We start from the raw sequence: 18,757 nt of genomic DNA, 5'->3' as shown, positions 1-18,757 counted from the left end.
ACGCCCCCCCCCCATGACTGCAATGTGTTGAATATGCCTTGAAAGACCATCCATAACTACAATTTGTGAAGAATGCAGCAGCAAGATTTCTACTTGAACACATTACACCAGTGCTTTATTCCCTCCATTGGCTGGGTCCATGTCTAGGTTCACTGCAAAACGATGGCTTCAACATTAGGTCCTGCACCACTTAGGGCTTGGGGTACTTAAAGGATTGACCCTCTCCCTACACAAAAACACATCTCTGGACTCCAAAATAATAATAATAATAATTTATTATTTATACCCCACCCATCTGGCTGGGCTTCCCCAGCCACTTTGGGTGGCTTCCAACAAAATATTAAAATACAGTAATCCATCAAACATTAAAAGCTTCCCTTCAGATGTCTTCTAAAAGTCTGGTAGTTGTTGTTCTCTTTGACATCTGGTGGGAGGGCGTTCCACAGGGCGGGTGCCACTGCCGAGAAGGCCCTCTGCCTGGTTCCCCATAACTTGGCTTCTTGAAGTGAGGGAACCGCCAGAAGGCCCTCGGTGCTGGACCTCAGTGTCTGGGCAGAACGATGGGGGTGGAGACGCTCCTTCAGGTATACTGAAAATCATCAGTTGAGCCTTGCACCTTTGGATGGCCCCTCAATCTGAGACAGAAAGAGGGAACATCAGTGATGCCCTCAGTCATAGGATGCCTTTCCCTGAGAAGTCTGCCTGGAACTGACATTATTCTCTTTTCAGCATCTGGCAATACCTTTTTTATTTTATCTAACACCATTCTCCAAGCTGGTTTAGAACTGCATTAACATCTTAAACCCTGCATTTCGTGACTACCGTGTTGCTTTAGCTCTGAAAGGATGTTTTACGATTCTGTCATTTTAGGATTACAACAGAATTTATTTTACTTTTCACATTATCACCGGTAGTTGTGCTTTGATAGTTGTTGTTGTGCCGATTAATGGCTAGTATTTTGTTGGATTTTACTATTTTATAACTGTTTTAATTGTTCATTGCCCGGAGAGGTTTGCTATGGGGCAATTCACACATACAATAAAAAAGTAAATAATAAAATTCATACTGTGAAAAGGGTTCTCTCCTTAACCTGGCAAGCAATCACCAGCAACTCCCACAAAAGCATGAGGAGCTGTTGCAAGAAGTGATACTTGAGCTTATTAATATGCTTGTCATGGTGAACGAACTTTAATGCTGTACAGCTTAATTAAGATTTTCTATTCAAGAAAACATATTGATGCAAGGGCAAATTAGAGGGTTGTTAATGAACTCTGATCCATAAAGGATAAATTAATATTTAGTTGGGTATGAGACAGTATAATCTTGAACATGTCTGAATAAGTTGCATCTGAAAACTCCGCCTACAGTTTCTCATGCTACAAGAACACAGATAATCCTACTCACTGGGAAAATTAGAAATAACTGTCTTCATCCAAGCATGGAAACACAACTGAAGGAAATCACTATAGACCAACCCTGGTTGTTACAAGAATTAATTTCACCTTCCTCTCTTAACAAATACAATATACCACACTGGTTTAGCAGCTATGTTTTGCTTCTTAAAAAGAAATGCTTAATCGTGGGGAAACAATGTCCAAGGCCAAACAGAGGTCAAAGTAACCAGAAAACTAACCCAGAATTTAGCACAGAATTAACATCTTGTGTGTCCTGACTCCTCACATCTTCCTCACCTCTCGTTTATTGAAAGACCCCATATAAGTGGCTCTGCTCAAACTGGGAAAGAGGGTGATATTGCAGAAAACATGTGGGGATCATAGAATATACATCTCATTTGGTGATTTAACCTCCACACCCCAAAAGCAGCAGGAATAGGACAATCACCTCCATCCATTCCTTTGGTCAACAATGGAAATGGTCAGGGGAAGTCAGTTGCAGTACAGTGGTACCTCGGGTTAAGTACTTAATTCGTTCCGGAGGTCCGTACTTAACCTGAAACTGTTCTTAACCTGAAGCACCACTTTATCTAATGGGGCCTCCTGCTGCTGCCGCACCGCCGGAGGACAATTTCTGTTCTCATCCTGAAGCAAAGTTCTTAACCTGAAGCACTATTTCTGGGTTAGCAGAGTCTGTAACCTGAAGCGTACGTAACCCGAGGTACCACTGTATGCTTATTTTCAGAAATATTCTCATTTAGTCTAGTTCACTTCTTTTTTGCAGCAAAATGATCTAACTAGCCAAGTCCTTTATCTGCTGTTCAGTTTCTCCAAATTCAGTCCCTGGTTCACACATTATGCTAAGCCACGGGGCATTTAATAACCACAAATTAGCCAAAATTTGTCCCGCGGATTTTGAAACAAACCATGGCTTGTTCCCCCAGAGTCTCTTTTTGCTTCCAGTTGTTCTTGTCTAACACCTTTGTAGCTTGGTGAGCACTGGCAGAGTGGAAACAGGGAAGACAAACCAGAAAGGGTGCAGGATTCAAACATAATGGCAAGCCAAGATTCATAAGCCTACACCAAACCATGGCTTCAGATTATAGCTTGCTGGCAGTAACCAAGCATAGCTATACTGCTAGGCAGGGTTCATACATAAAATAGGTTAGAATTATACGGCTCAGGTATTAGAAACTGAGATATGAAAGTTAGGAGCTAAATGGCACCTTAAACCGAGGTTATGGCCGCAGCAACAGAATGTCCAGGCACACTTTTTTTAATAACGAAGAATACAAAGCTGAAAAATGAATGAATTGCAGCTACAATATTACGTTCATTTTTCACACGGTCTAGTCCTTCTCCTACCCACCCCCCTAATATTCTTAGGAGGGTCTTTTCTCCAGTCTTCAGAGAGTAGCTGGAAGTGGGGAGGCAGAAAATGGTCCTCCTTTCCTTCCACTCTTCAGTTTTAATCTGAAATCTTTGGTGCAGTACTGTGCCCAGAGCTCAGAAACTGCTTGCGTTCATGAAATCCCCTACTGCAAAATGTGCATAGAACAATGGGAGTTTCGGACACTGCCAAGCCACACCATCTCACCTGTCAACTTTTTGTGCTAATCTAACTTTACCTGTGTTCTTTCCCTTACCTTCCTCAGGGTTCAGTCTACAAGCCAGTGTGGAAGCAGATTTAGAGGCAACTAAGTCAAGTACTAGTGATGTATGGAAGTGAGAGCTGGACCATAAAGAAGACTGATCGCCGAAGAATTGATGCTATTGAATTATGGTGCTGGAGGAGACTCTTGAGAATCCCATGGACTGCAAGAAGATCAAACCTATCCATTCTTAAAGAAATCAGCCCTGAGTGCTCACTGGATTGACAAAACCTGAAGCTGAGGCTCCAGTACTTTGGCCACCTCGTGAGAAGAGACTCCCTGGAAAAGACCCTGATGTTGGGAAAGATGGAGGGCACAAGGAGAAGGGGACGGCAGAGGACGAGATGGTTGGACAGTGTTCTCAAAGGTACCAGCATGAGTTTGACCAAACTGTGGGAGGCAGTGGAAGACAGGAGTGCCTGGCACACTCTGGTCCATGGGATCACAGAGAGACGGACACGACATAACGACTAAACAACAGCGAACAACAAAGTCAAGTACAGGCAACTCCCCTCTTGCACGTGATTGACTGGTGTGCAACCATGCACACATGCGGCACTGGGAAAATGTTTTTTTTTTTTATATGATTTTTTTATTTGCTTTTTTTCCAAGGTCAAGATACATCGTCATTAACACAACAAAAGCAGTTTTACAGAAAGAAAAAGAAATTATAAAAGAAGAAAGAAAAGGAAAAAAAAAGAAAATTCATTTTTCCAAATCTATTTTCCTAATCAACTGGACTTCCCCACATCTTCCATCCCCTGCCTTCCCTACAATAAAAATAAACAGCAAATTGGTACCTTATTTTATGTGTTTTTGTACTTTCATTTAGTTATATAGTCTGTAATTTATATTTTTCAAAGTCTCAACTTAATTTCCACCATTTACAAATCTCAATACTGAAGCATGTTTTTCCCGAAAACTTGGCAGATTCTCAACATTCATATAACTTATAATGTTTTTGTAGATAGTCTTTAAATTTTTTCCAGTCCTCTTCCACCGCTTCTTCTCCCAGATCTCGGATTCTGCCGGTCATTTCAGCTAGTTCCATGTAGTCCATCAGCTGTGTATGCCACTCTTCCAGCGTGGGTAGTTCTTGTGCTTTCCAATGTTTGGCTATAAGGATTCTTGCTGCTGTGGTTGCGTATAAAAAGAAAACTCTATCTTTCTTTAACACTCTCTGGCCCACAATGCCCAGGAGGAAGGCCTCTGGTTTCTTGTGAAAGGTGTACTTAAACACCTTTTTCAACTCATTATAAATCATTTCCCAGAACGCCTTCACCCTCGGGCATGTCCACCAGAGGTGAAAAAAAGTACCTTCAGCCTCCTTACATTTCCAACATTTATTGTCAGACAGATGATATATCTTTGCAAGTTTAACTGGAGTCATGTACCACCTGTATACCATTTTCATAATATTTTCTTTTAAGGCACTACATGCCGTAAATTTCATACCGGTGGTCCATAACCTTTCCCAGTCTTCAAACATAATGTTGTACCCAATGTCTTGTGCCCATTTTATCATAGCTGATTTAACTGTCTCGTCTTGAGTATTCCATTTAAGCAACAAGTTATACATTCTTGAAAGCACTTTAGTCTTAGGTTCCAATAATTCTGTCTCTAGTTTTGATCTTTCCACCTGGAAACCAATTTTCTTATCCTTTTTAAAAACCTCTAAAATTTGGGCATAATGAAACCAGTCTCGCACCTTTCCCTTCAATTTTTCGAAACTCTGCAACCTCCAAGTATCACCAACTCTTTCTATTAACTCACAATATTTTGCCCAGCCACTCTCCATGTTACGTAGTTTAATGGCCTTGGCCTCCGTCGGTGATAACCACCTCGGGGTCTTATTTTCGAGTAAGTCCTTGTATTTAGTCCAGACAATGAATAGAGCTTTCCTGACAATATGGTTTTTAAACAATTTATGAGACTTTGCCTTGTCGTACCACAAATAAGCATGCCACCCAAAAGCCTTGCTGTGCCCTTCCAGATCTAGGACATCTGTGTTTTCTAGCAGAAACCAATCCTTCATCCAGCAGAAGGATGCAGCTTCATAATACAATCTTAAGTCCGGCAGGGCAACTCCCCCTCTTTCCTTTGCATCTGTTAATATCTTAAATTTTATTCGGGGCTTTTTGCCCTGCCAGACAAACTTCGCAATGTCCTTCTGCCACTTTCCAAAACATTCCACTCTGTCCACGATCTGGAGGGTTTGAAACAAGAATAACATTCTTGGCAATACATTCATTTTTACTGCTGCAATCCTTCCCGACAAAGAAAGTTTCAATCTTGACCAAGTTTCTAAGTCCCTTTTAATTTCAGACCAACATTTTTCATAATTGTCTTTAAACAAATTTAAATTTCTTCCAGTCAAGTTAACCCCCAGGTATTTCACTTTTGTTACCACATTTAATTCTGTTTCTTTCTGAAACCCATCCACTTCTGAAGAAGTCATATTTTTTGCCAAAACCTTAGTTTTTTGTTTGTTCAGCTTAAATCCCGCCACCCGACCAAATTCAGCAATTATCTCTAAGGCTCTTTTTGTACTAGTTTCTGGCTCCTGTACTGTCAAAACCAAATCATCTGCGAAGGCCTTCTATTTATATTGTTTTTCCCCGACCTGTATCCCTTCCACCTGTTGGTCCTTCCTAATCAAGTTCAGCAACACCTCCAGGACAGAAATAAATAACAAGGGTGATAGGGGGCATCCCTGTCGTGTCCCTTTTTCTATTTTAAACTCCTCTGTCACCACATTGTTTACTATCAATTTAGCTTTTTGTTCTGAATAAATTGCTTCAATACCATTTTGGAACGCCCTTCCCACTCCCATTCCTTCCAAATTTTTCTTCATAAATTTCCAAGATACATTATCAAAGGCCTTCTCTGCGTCTATAAAAATCAAAACTGCTTTTGTGTTCATATTTGTCTGTAATAACTCCAAAACGTCGACAATATTCCTAGTGTTGTCAGACAAATGCCTGCCCGGGAGAAAGCCTGCTTGGTCTTTATGTATTACTTCGTTTAAAACTTTTTTCAGTCTATTTGCCAGAATATCAGCGAAAATTTTGTAATCCACATTTAGGAGTGAGATAGGGCGGTAATTCTTAAGTTGGGTCTTTTCAGATTCCAATTTTGGTATCAAAGTGATGAATGCCTCTTTCCACGATTCTGGTGCCCCCTTCCCTTCCATAATTTGATTACATACCTCCATTAGTGGCTGAACCAAATATTCCTTCAGTGTCTTATAATACTTGGAGGTAAGCCCATCTGGACCTGGGGATTTGCCTAATTGCATATTCTGAATGGCACTTTCAATTTCCTGTTGTGTTATTTTATAGTTCAGGGCTGTTTGTTTATCTTGTGTTAGTTTTTGCAGGCCATGACTTTTTAAGAATTGATTTATCTCAGTCTCTGCTTGGTGTCCTTGGGTAAACAGTTTTTTAAAATATCTCTGGAAACATTTTCTAATTTCTTCTGGTTTCTGAATACATTCTCCTTCTACCTCGAGATTGGTAACAAAGTTCAATTTTTGTCTCTTTTTCAGCTGCCATGCCAGCAGCTTCCCACATTTGTTTGCCGATTCAAATGATCTTTGCTTCATCTGTTTAATTTTCCATTCAACTTCTTGATTTATTAATTTCGCATATTGTATTTGATGGAATTTTATTTCTCTTAATACCTCTTTTGATTTTGGGTTTAATCTCAATTTTTTCTCTCCGTCTCTTATCTTCTCCAAGATCTTGTCCTTTTTACCATTCCGAAGTTTTTTCTTGATAGAATTCTGTTGTATCAGAAACCCTCTCATAACAGCTTTACTCGCGTCCCAGATTATTCTCTTTCAGCGTTTTTTAGGCCTGCTTCACAATCTCCTGATCTCTAAATAGATAGTCATTCATTCTCCATCTGAAGGATCCAGCTGGTGTAAGTCTCAAGTCCATTTTCAGAGCATTATGGTCGGAGCAAGTTTTAGGGCAGATCTCTATTTTTTTAGTTTTAGGTGCCAGTCCTCTAGATATCCAGATTTGGTCGATTCTTGTCCAAGATAGGTGGGCTTCAGAAAAGAATGTTCCCTCTTTACCTAAAGGGTTCTTTGTTCTCCAAATATCAGTCAAGTCCATATTGTCTGTAAGTTCAAAAAAAGTCTTTGGAAGTCTGCCATCTTTGGTCAGATTTTGGTTTTGTGACTTGTCCATATAAGTGGAGACAACCCCATTCATATCTCCCATCAGGATGATGTTAGAATAGTCAATATGGTCCAGCATTATCTCATGTAGCTTCTTGTAAAATTCCGATTTCCCGTCATTTGGTGCATAAATTCCTACTATCAAAAATTTTTCTCCTTGTGCTTGTATTTCAATTGCCAAAATTCTTCCAAATTCGTCTTTAAGCACCAACTTTGGTGCTAGGCTCTCTTTTGCATAGATCACTACTCCTCTTTTTTTAACTTTGTCTGATGAAATAAATTCTTGGCCTAGTCTCTTATTAATTAATACGAATTAATACTCTTCTGTGGAGCCTAGACACATGAGTTTCTTGAAGGCAAATGACATCTAATTGTTCTTTTCTCAATATGTGAAAAATCTTTTTTCAGGGGAATTTGCGCCATTAATATTCCAGCTAAGAAGCTGTAGAGACATCCTGGATCAATTTATTAGCCGGTAGGGGCTTCTCCTTTATCGTCTTTGACTGGAGGTGGAACTGGGTTAAGGCCAAACGAAGGAGGTGGCCAGGCTCCTGCCCCTTTCCGGAGGTCCTCCCCGTGGTCGTTTAGGAACTTTTCTTTCAGCCGAATTTCACCAAATTTAAGTTCAAATAAAGCCTCAAGTTTCTTACTCACGAGTATGTTGTTTTCGATTCAAATGTTAGAAGAAGAAAGGTCAGTGCCGATCAGCAGCAGCCGCGCGGCTTCGCTTCCGCGGAAAGAGCGATGGATTCACAGCACCGCTACCCCCTCCACGTTCCGAAACCCCTTACGGGGTCTCTTCTGCGTTTCCGAGGTCGCTCCTGGTGCCCGCCGAACCCCACGGCCACGGGCTCACTCTACCCGTGGTTTTTCTGACTGGGTCAGAAAACTGGAAGCAGCAGGAGAGAGCTGGAAAGTCCTTCTGGCTTGAAGAGAGACCCTCCCAGAGTCCAAAGAGGGTGCCGAAGAGACCAGAGGGACAGCAGGGCTTTGTTTTGGCTGCTCAGTCTCCCTGCCTAACAACTGGCGTGGGGAAAAGCAGTTACTGCTGCCACACTAACCTGTGCATCAGCTGTTCAGCGGGGAGACTGAGCAGCCAAAGCAAAGCCCTTCTAAACCTCCAGCTGTGGGGAGAGTATCTTCATGGGCCATGCAAATTCTCAGGGGTGCTCCCCGCTTATGTGCATTTCACTCATGCGCACAGGGCCCCGGGAAGTAACACCTGTGTAAGTGGGGAGTCGCCTGTAAAGATATTTGCATTATCCATCAATCTATCGGAGGCCCAGAATAGGAAATGACACCATTAGAAGCAAAAGCATAGTTTTATTGAACTAGTCCTGATGGACAGTTATTCCTTCTCTTCAAATACCAGCAGCAAGTTTTGTCTCTTACAAGGACTAAATTCTTGAGACTACCAAATTTTTTGCTCTATAAGACTCACTTTTTCCCTCCTAAAAAGGAAAGGGAAATGTGTGTGCGTCTTATGGAGCAAATGCAAGCTGCGCAGCTATCCCAGAAGCCAGAACAACAAGAGGGATTGCTGCATTCACTGCGCAGCGATCTCTCTTGCTGTTCTGGCTTCTGAGATTCAGAATAGTTTTTTTATTGTTTTCCTCCTCCAAAAACTAGGTGCATCTTATGGTCTGGTGAGTCTTATAGAGCAAAAAATACGGTAAATTCTTAATTGATCCCCATAGGAAATCCCAAGACGCAAATGCAAACACCCAGAAGCCCTCTAAGCAGAAAATATCACTGAACAGTTGCAGTTCCTACTTCTTTATACGTAATTAAAGGGCCACACCTCAGGGTTACACCTAGGTGGGAGTCGGGCACAACCTGCTTACTTCTGCTGGTTGGTAACAGTTAACTGATCTGTATTCCCACTGGGAAAAAGTTACTCTGCCAAAAAGAAAAGAAAAGAAAACTAGGTTGTTTTGGCATTTGTTTTTGAAAAAATATCCATGTTAACTACTGCTAATCATCTTATTTTCTTTTAAACGCTTACAAAATCAGTTACAAACTACATTCACGCAGCATTAACTCTGCTGGGTGTGTGACGTTTCTCTAATTGGATTACAGGTTGTAGAGAAACTCTAATTTCTTTTTTTAAAAAAACAAAACACCAAACCATGAATACAGGATTTCTGATAGTTTTGAGATCAGACTACTAGAGATAAGGGCTCCTAAGAAAACATTTTTTTTTTAGTCACAGGAAAGATACAGTCCCCACAGGGTTGATGTGTAGCACCACACCAGTTTACATCCTTGTGAGTGAACTTTTTTGTTACCGTATTTTTCGCTCTATAGGACGCACTCGACCATAGGACGCACCTTGTTAATAGGGGTAGAACAAGGGGGGGAATTCTCTCCCTCTCTGCTCAGCGCCCCTTTCTTGTTCTTCCCCTCTAAAACAAGGTGCGTTCTGTGCAGTCAAGGTGCATTCGCCTGAAGCCTCCGGAGTGCAGCGGGAGTTCCCCCTGCGCTCTGGAGGCTTCAGACGGCTGCCTTGGAAGCCTGGAAAGCGAAAGGGGTCGGTGCGCACCTACCGCTCTCGCTCTCCAGGCTTCAGTGTAGGCAACCCAAAGCCTCAGGAGCGCGAAAGGAGCTCTCCCTCTGTGCTTCGGAGGCTTTGCGTTGCTATCGCTGAAGCCAAGGAGCCTGCATTAGCTCCATAGGATGCACACACATTTCCCCTTGATTTTTGGAGGGGAAAAAGTGCTTCCTATAGAGCGAAAAATACGGTAATTATCCGTTATCGACAACTTTCGATAATCAACCAGGCGTGTGGAAAGCAAGATGTCCAGGTGTCAGGATGGCATCTGGCATCTCCACCATCTAGAGGTGCATGTCTGAGGATTCTTGGATCTTGACTGCTTTCACACACGAGCTACACATCCTGTAGAATTCTATCAGCTATATTTCATCTGCACGATCGGAATGAATTTCAGGAACCCAAAAGACATATTACAAATTTGACTTTTGAGGCATCTGGCCCAAAAATGGCAACTAAGTCTTTCGTTTAGGGGACTGTAAGGTAAAAGTAAAGGGACCCCTGACCACTAAGTCCAGTCGTGATCGACTCTGGGGTTGCAGCGCTCATCTCGCTTTACTGGCCGAGGGAACCGACATACAGCTTCCGGGTCATGTGGCCAGCATGACTAAGCCGCTTCTGGCGAAACCAGAGCAGCACACGGAAACGCCGTTTACCTTCCCGCCGGAGCGGTTCCTATTTATCTACTTGCACTTTGACGTGCTTTCAAACTGCTAGGTTGGCAGGAGCTGGGACTGAGCAACGGGAGCTCACTCTGTCACGGGGATTCAAACTGCCGACCTTCTGATCGGCAAGCCCTAGGGTCTGTGGTTGGAAGAGAGCGATCCCCACAGAGACTTGGGAAAAGGTTGACAACTCTGGGAAACGGGGGGTGGGGCACCGGAGGGATCTTTGCACCACGGCGCAGGATATACTTAAGACGGCCCTGACCCTGAGATTAAGAGTCTCCATGCTCCAGCAACTGAGCTATCACACCGTCATGTACATCTGTGCATAAAGAACTTCATAAAGTACCAGCATTGCAGATGCTCCTTTGAGTCTGGAATTATTACAGGGCAGTGATGAGAAAACTTCATTTTTCAGCAACGTTGGTTTTTATTTAAAAAAATAACCCTGTTAGAAACAAGGCTATCAGTCTTACAAAGGCACTCTGTCTTGACGAAGTCTGGAAAGATTGGCTAAATATAACCAGCCTTCTCCAGGTTTGGCAGCATTATGTTTCCAAATTGTGACTATTACTTGAGAAGAGATAATGGCAGATTTGTTTTGTTTTCTGTTTTGGTCTCTCACAAGCATGGAGGAAGCCTACGTAAGGGAGGTGTGGGCAGTAGGAGCAAAGTCTTCTCCAGCCCACCTCACCATGCAGTTTTTGAAAACAAGTTATTGGCTGGGATCCAAATCAAACGTACCATCCATGTGCATGCCAGCACAATACAGTGGTGCCCCGCAAGACGAATGCCTCGCTAGACGAAAGAGTTTTCCGTTTTGGAGGTGCTTCGCAAAACGAATTTCCTATGGGCTTGCTTCGCAAGACGACAATGTCTTGCGAGTTCCTGCTGGTTTTTTCCCCCTTTCCCCCCCCTTTTTCTAAGCCGCTAAGCCACTTATCAGCTGATCTGATCAGCAGATAAGCCGCTAAAAGCAGCTAATAGCGCTAATCCGCTAATCCGTCAATGGGCTTGCTTCACAAGACGAAAAAACCGCTAGACGAAGAGAATCACAGAACGGATTCTTTTCGTCTTGCGAGGCACCACTGTATGTGTTAGAGGAAAGCACTTGTGCTTCGTTGCAGTAATATTTCATAGTCACATAAATACTATGCAAAAATATACATTATACAAGCATAAAGAAGTAGGCGGCGGGGAGATAACACAAGCTTAAACAAGACTTCTATAAATAACTGTATGATTTGTTCACATACATAATTCAGAGTATGTGTTGTTTATCCTACAGTCCCCAATTAAAAATAATAATACTACTTTGGCTTTTATAAACAGTTTCAGTAAAGCAACATCTTCAAAAATGTTGCCCATCCAATGACCTTTTAATGCTTTTTCCTTTCCTACTGGTTCTGGGGGACAGGGGGCGGGCAGGTGTGGGGGACTCCCTGGTCCTGAACGGGGTATCTGACTTTTGGAAGACACCTGAAGGAGGCAACCCTGTTTCGGGAAATTTTTAATGTCTAATGTTTTGCCATTTTGTATGTGCTGTAGGCTGCCCAGAGTGGTTGGGGAAACCTAGCCAGATGGGCAGGGTAAAAATAATAAATTTATTATTATTATTTATTTCCCCGCTATAATTCATTTAAAAAAGGGCATAATATTAACTTCCAGAACTTCCTTGTGGGTGCCAGTCCAAAGGGCCCTGAGAGATTCAGGACGGTCAAGACCATGAAGGTGAACAGATCAGCGCACACAACACTTTGGTTTGCAGACCATATCTTGACTATGCAAGGAAGGCTGCTAGTGGGCATTGTGCCCCTGAATGACCTAATATTTGTCTCTACAGGTAGCAAGAGCACAACACTGCCCATATAGTTTTTACTTGCAAATGGTCCTTTCCTAGCTAGATACAGCTTGGTGTATACATTCGTACACACCAAGAGTTCAAACTATCAATTCACCCATTTCAATTTAGTATAGTGGTATCTCGGGTTAAGTACTTAATTCATTCTGGAGGTCTGTTCTTAACCTGAAACTGTTCTTAACCTGAAGCACCACTTTAGCTAATGGGGCCTCCTGCTGCCGCCGCAGCACCACAGCATGATTTCTATTCTCATCCTGTAGCAAAGTTCTTAACCCGAGGTACTATTTCTGGGTTAGTGGAGTCTGTAACCTGAAGCGTATGTAACCCGAGGTACCACTGTATGCAGATCTGGCTCACCATTCAAAAACTCCTAGCTGGGATTATGGCTCCTAACTAGTAGTAACTATTCACTTTCCTATGCCTCCTTATACCTGACAAGAGGCTTCATTTTAATATTGTTTTTTCTGTTTCAGAATTTGTCTCCATATGGCTAGTACAAGAGAAGAACACCCCACCTGTATTATAGCGAACAATGCAGGGGTTTTTTTTGAGAATCTCTCGCAAGAAGTTTGACCTGAATTTTTCAGGTCTCTGGAATGCTTGTTTTGGATTCCCTAACTTCTTGCTCCCTCGCGAAACAAACTTACGAGGAAGTTTGACTGTTTGTTTTACCATCGTAATTAACGGTGACAATTTAGGCTTAGATAAATAACCAGGCACGTTGGATGCTATACACTAATAACTCAAACATTTATCAAAGACAGGAGAAGCTGAATCTTCATCTTTCCTCCCCTGAAAGCATTGCTTAAGAGGAACATTTAATTGAATGGAACTTCCCACACATAACTCAGACTGCATCCCAGATTCTTGTGAAGTGGATACACATATTTGCAATCAGTATGACAATCGAGATGCCATCCTGATGGATGCTATAGCCCAAGACATCTGAAGGCCTGTAAGTCCCCACCACTCTTCCAGAACAGGCACATCCAACTCCCAAGAGACAGCGATCTACTCACAGTATATATAAAAAAAAGCAGACAGTGATCTACCCATTGTCTTTGGAGAATGGACCAGAGTTGTTGAGCTTTTTGTAAGGAGCCAGAGTGCGGTGGGGGTTTTTTTGAGGGGGAGAGAGATTTTTAAGGGTCCAAAGATTCACCACGATTGACCAGGAACACCCTGCAATCAACCAGTGGTGGATCACGATTGATCTGTTGGACATGCCTGCTCTAGAATTACCGTACTTTTCACTTTATAAGACACACCAGACCGTAAGACGCACCTAGTTTTTGGAGGAGGAAAACAAGAAAAAAAATATTCTGAATCTCAGAAGCCAGAACAACAAGAGGGATCGCTGCACAGTGAAAGCAGCTATTGCTCCTGCAGTTCTGGCTTCTGGGATAGCTGCGCAGCCTGCATTCGCTCCATAAGACGCACACACATTCCCCCTTACTTTTTAGGAGGGAAAAAGTGAGTCTTATAGAGCAAGAAATACGGTAATTTCCTGGACTTTTATCACAGAGTTACATTTACCACGGGCCCCTATTCCAAGCCCCCTATTTCTTTCATAGGTGGTTCATGCAAAACTTTAAACACATCACCAAAGCTGGAACTCTAAGGTAAGTTCTGAAAGAGATTATGGTATATCTTTCGGAACTCAGAACATAGGCACAGTGATTACAATACATTGTTTCATACGCAAATAATTCATAGCTGGCGCGCAAATTGTAATGCATTGTAATCAGCATAAAATACAAGGTATTTCCTTGTCAATGGAAGAAGAAAAAACTTAGAAGTGTTTCCTAGGGCTCTTTCTCAGCCACCTACACTGATGTTGCATCTTGTGGATGAAAGAATACTCAGCTTGTGAAGCCGCATTATCAAGAAGGGAAATGTGTCTGTAATCAGCTCTCTTCTAAATCAATCACACGGCACACAGGTGTCTAGGGTTTATGGTGTTAACAGAGCAATAAAAATGAAACACTTGCAGAGTACCTGATTTACATCATCAGCATGGGCTTGTTTTTAAAGGAGAAGGAAGAAAGCACTGATCAAGCATTTGTAGAAGCTTGGAAAAGACCACACTGGCCCAAACACACATTGATTTGAGAACCAAGGTCTCTGAGGGGCATCTAAGGTAGGGTAGTCCAATGACCACATGTGGCCCTCTCCAAGGCCTTTCTTCAGGGCCCTCAGAAACATCTGACAGGGTCCTAGAGTCCTCCCGCATCCTTCCCAGGATGTAGTCGTGCTCTAGGGCAGGCTTCCTCAAACTCGGCCCTCCAGATGTTTTTGACCTACAACTCCCATGATCCCTAGCTAGCAGGACCAGTGCTCAGGGATGATGGGAATTGTAGTCTCAAAACATCTGGAGGGCAGAAGTTGAGGAAGCCTGCTCTAGGGCTCTGCCAGAGCTTCGCAACACCTTCCCAAAGTAAGTAGTTACTTCCCAAAGTAAGTAAGGTAAAGGTAAAGGGACCCCTGACCATTAAGTCCAGTCGTGACTGACTCTGGGGTTGCGGCGCTCATCTCGTTTTATTGGCCGAGGGAGCCAGCGTACAGCTTCCGGGTCATGTGGCCAGCATGACTAAGCCACTTCTGGCGACCCAGAGCATCGCATGGAAAAGCCGTTTACCTTCCCGCCGGAGTGGTACCTATTTATCTACTTGCTCTGGCGTGCTTTCAAACTGCTAGGTTGGCAGGAGCAGGGACCGAGCAACGGGAGCTCACTTTGTCGCGGGGATTTGAACCACCGACCTTCTGATCGGCAAGTCCTAGGCTCTGTGGTTTAACCCACAGCGCCACCCGTGTCCCTTCCCAAAGTAAGTACTTACTACCAAAGTACTTACTTCCCAAGTAAGCCCAGTGCATGACTTACCCAGCTTTGGGAAAGCAGAACGAGGGCTGGAGAGGAGCATCAAATTTTGGCCTGACTCCTCACCCCTGCACAACACAGCAGTGTGCAGCCAGTGGGTTCCATGTTGAAGTACCCATTTGATATAAAAAGTTGGACTGCCCTGATCTATAAGTAAATAAGCACACCATCACCACTGTTTACCAAATACACCACTCCCTTTATGCGCTACTGCTTTATCTTCTTTATTATACCCATATTTAACACAGCAGAGTTTAACGTATGTTTAGCAGCTCAATAAACAATCTGAAATAGCGACCACCCATTATGATGGAGGGGGTAGAGGACTGGGAGGGGCGATTTGTGTTTACAGTTGTTTCATGGCAAAAATCAAGGCAGGAAACTTTATTATCATATGGAAGACCATTTGGAAGGCCAAAATCAACCATCAAACCTCATGAATCTCCAAACTGTTCATGTACAAGTTATTGGGGGTTTTTGCTACTCAATGGTTTGTTTTCAATTAGTGTGATGCTTCTACTTTAACTATGGCTATAAGATGAACACACAAAGCTTTCCGATATATCTAGCCCTATTTTCTCAACATAGATATTGCCTATCATTGAGCTGATGGATTTCCCCAACCGAAAACATGCAATTCTGCATCCAGCCTTGCCAAGCACTGGATTTGGCATGTCTAATAAAGAATGCATTCTACCATTGAGCTATAGTCCTGGTCCAGTAAGAAACACATGCCATTGGGGAATCAAGCCCTGGTTTCCCGCACAATGGACATACATGTTTGCCACTCTACTAACAATGAAAAGGGTTCTCCATTTATCAGACCCAGCAACTCATTGTAGTAAGGCATAGGTAGGCAAACTAAGGCCTGGGGGCTGGATCCGGCTCAATCGCTTCTAAATCCGGCCCGTGGACGGTCCGGAAATCAGCATGTTTTTCCATGAGTAGGATGTGTCCTTTTATTTAAAATGCATCTCTGGGTTATTTGTGGGGCATAGGAATTCGTTCATTATTATTTTTTCAAAACATAGTCTGGTCCCCCACAAGGTCTGAGGGACAGTGGACCGGCTCCTGCTGAAAAAGTTTGCTGACCCCTGTACAGTCATACCTCAGGATGAATATGCTTTGGGTTAGGCAAATTTGGGATGCGCTCCGCGGCGACCCGGAGGTAACGGAGCGCGTTACTTCCGGGTTTCGCTGCGCGCGCATGCACAGACCGTCAAAATGACGTCACGCACATGCGCAGAAGTGCCGAAACGTGACCCGTGCACACGCAGACGCAGGTTACGTTCGCTTCAGGATGCGAACGGGGCTCCGGAACGGATCCCATTCGCATCCCGAGGTACCACTGTAGTTTGGTATCTGAAGAAGTGTGCATGCACACGAAAGCTCATACCAGTAACAAATTTAGTTGGTCTCTAAGGTGCTACTGGAAGGAATTTTTTTATTTTGTTTCCCCTATAGTAATGTATCCCTTTTGGTGTAAGACATGCCATGAACAAAAGAGATACTTTAAAAATAGAAAAGGTTCACAAGCAGTAACTCAGGTGGAACATGAAACTATCTGTTTAAGAACGAGAGCAGAATTTGAAGATCATCCTAGAGCAAGGAACCAGCAGCTGTCTAGATGATACAACTCCAGTCATTGGCTATGGTGGTTGGGGCTGATACAAAGTCCAACACCCTCTGGTGGACCACACATTCCCAACCCATCTCCTACAGGAAATATAGAGTCAAGACACAACAGAGGCTTACCTCTGACCCACCCACTTTCACACCAACCAACATACTGGGATCTTCAGAGGCAGCAGCTATGCCAGTCAGTCTTGCATGAAGGACAAGAGGAAAACAACATAGGGACAGAGCATGCTCTCCAGTTGCATGGTGGACTCAAAGCACCTTCCCACAGCTGAATGCTCTCTGCCCAGCCTACAACATTAAAAGGCACATGGAGCTCAGCCATCCCATTTTTGGCGACTTCACCATTTCTCCTCCAGCAGTTGCCAGGTATGTGGGGCAGCGCGAGAACTCAGAATGAGATGGATGGAGATGGACCTACATAGCAATTGCTGTTAGATGCTACAGACTGGCTGAAGGTCATTCATCACAAGGAGGTTGGTTTTGCTGGCCATCAGCTTGGCAAAATCATAACGAATGCTAGAAAGTGACAAACAAGTCCAGTGATGCAGACTTTAACAAGTCTATGGCCCTTCAGTTTAGGAATCTTTAGTCACCTGTGGTAAGTAGCTCAGAAATGAAGAAGAAAAATAGCTAAGTTAACATGTAAGTTAGCAGCACTGCAAAACCCAGGACACTTAAATTAGAATAAAGGCCCGTTGAAGCAGTAAACAAAATAGAGCCGTACATCTAACCTTCCAATTGTAACAATTCATACTTGACTTGACTTGAACTTGACTTGTAACAATTCATACAAACATATTTGGCAGTGCTGTTCTGAGTATTATTTGCAACCTCTTGTCTTCCTGATATTCAAGAGCTGCTATTGGCTGGACAACCTATCAGCTCCCAGGGAGATCTTATGATGGTGCTATATAAATCTAATAAATAAATAAACGTTTGGCATTGCTATTTGCAACTAACATTTGCCTTTATAAACACTTCAGCCACACATAAAACACAACGGTTTTTTCCCCCTTAAAGGAAACCAGACAATATGTTTATAAGCAACATTGATGAAGGGAAATTGGCATGGAACATCACAATCCCATCGCTCATCTTATGCTGTGGTGTCATTTTTGACAGTAGTCTACCATCTACATGAAAAGGCCATTCAAGCAACTGGCAATGCGCTTCTGTCTCAAAATATGCACGCATGCAGAAGGATGCATGCAATCACTTTGCAGGCAGAAGCCACAGGAGGCGACTTTGCCTTGCCTTGTTACAGGTAAAGAACATTCCTTACCTTTTCTTTGGTTCTCAGGTATCTCTGGAGAGCCTGCTGTGTTAAGTCTCTAACCGGGATCTGTCCATCTTTACAGGGAACCACAATCCCTGTCTTGCCAAAGCAAACCGTCACTTTCATCTCATCCAAATAAAAACCTATTCAGAGGCCTGTTGTTGTTGTTGTTTTTAAAAAACGAGGGGTTTCAAAAGGAAATGATTGGGGGGGGGGAGGGCAGGGAGGAGAGAGGTGTGGGCAGCCTTGCCAGTAAAGCGAGCAAAATAACATTCACTTTCCAACTCTTAAAACAGATCCTAAGCCTCGCTGTTTGGGGGCAATGGGGTGGGGGGGGGGAAGAAAAACTAAAAGCTCCTCTGAGCAGCAGCAGGTGTTTGAGGAAGGGGGAGAAAAAGAGAGAGAGAAGGAAAGAGGGCCAGAACTGCTGGAGGGAGAGAAACAGGCCCGGGAGATGGAGGCAGGCCAAGCAGCCCTGAAGGCTGAGGCAAAGCGCAACGGCAACAAAGGTCACACGCGAGTTCTCCAATGGAGAGGGAGAGAAAGAGGCAGAGTAAGGGAAGGAGGGACCGAGGCAGACTGGGTCTGCCCTATGGAAGCCAGCTGCACGCACCACGGAGGGGGAAGAGAGAGAGGAGGGTGGCGGTGGCGGC

The 18,757-nt window shown here is 43.4% G+C and overlaps 1 protein-coding gene across 1 annotated transcript in view; it reads right to left on the bottom strand.

Annotated features, from left to right (window-relative positions):
- Positions 1–18,403, bottom strand: part of PARD3B (par-3 family cell polarity regulator beta) — a 608,076-nt gene extending 589,673 nt beyond the window's left edge. The window contains exon 1 of the mRNA XM_082225604.1: positions 18,111–18,403. Coding sequence (XP_082081730.1) covers positions 18,111–18,230 — 120 coding nt within the window. The 5' untranslated portion in view covers positions 18,231–18,403. The remainder of the gene's footprint in view (positions 1–18,110) is intronic.
- Between the last annotated feature and the right edge of the window lie 354 nt (positions 18,404–18,757).

The sequence above is a fragment of the Podarcis vaucheri genome (assembly GCF_965113315.1).
Source record: "Podarcis vaucheri genome assembly, chromosome: 1".
Classification (NCBI taxonomy): Eukaryota; Metazoa; Chordata; class Lepidosauria; order Squamata; family Lacertidae; genus Podarcis; species Podarcis vaucheri.
The sequence above is the reverse complement of the archived record's forward strand: the minus strand, read 5'-3'. Positions and strand labels throughout refer to the sequence as shown.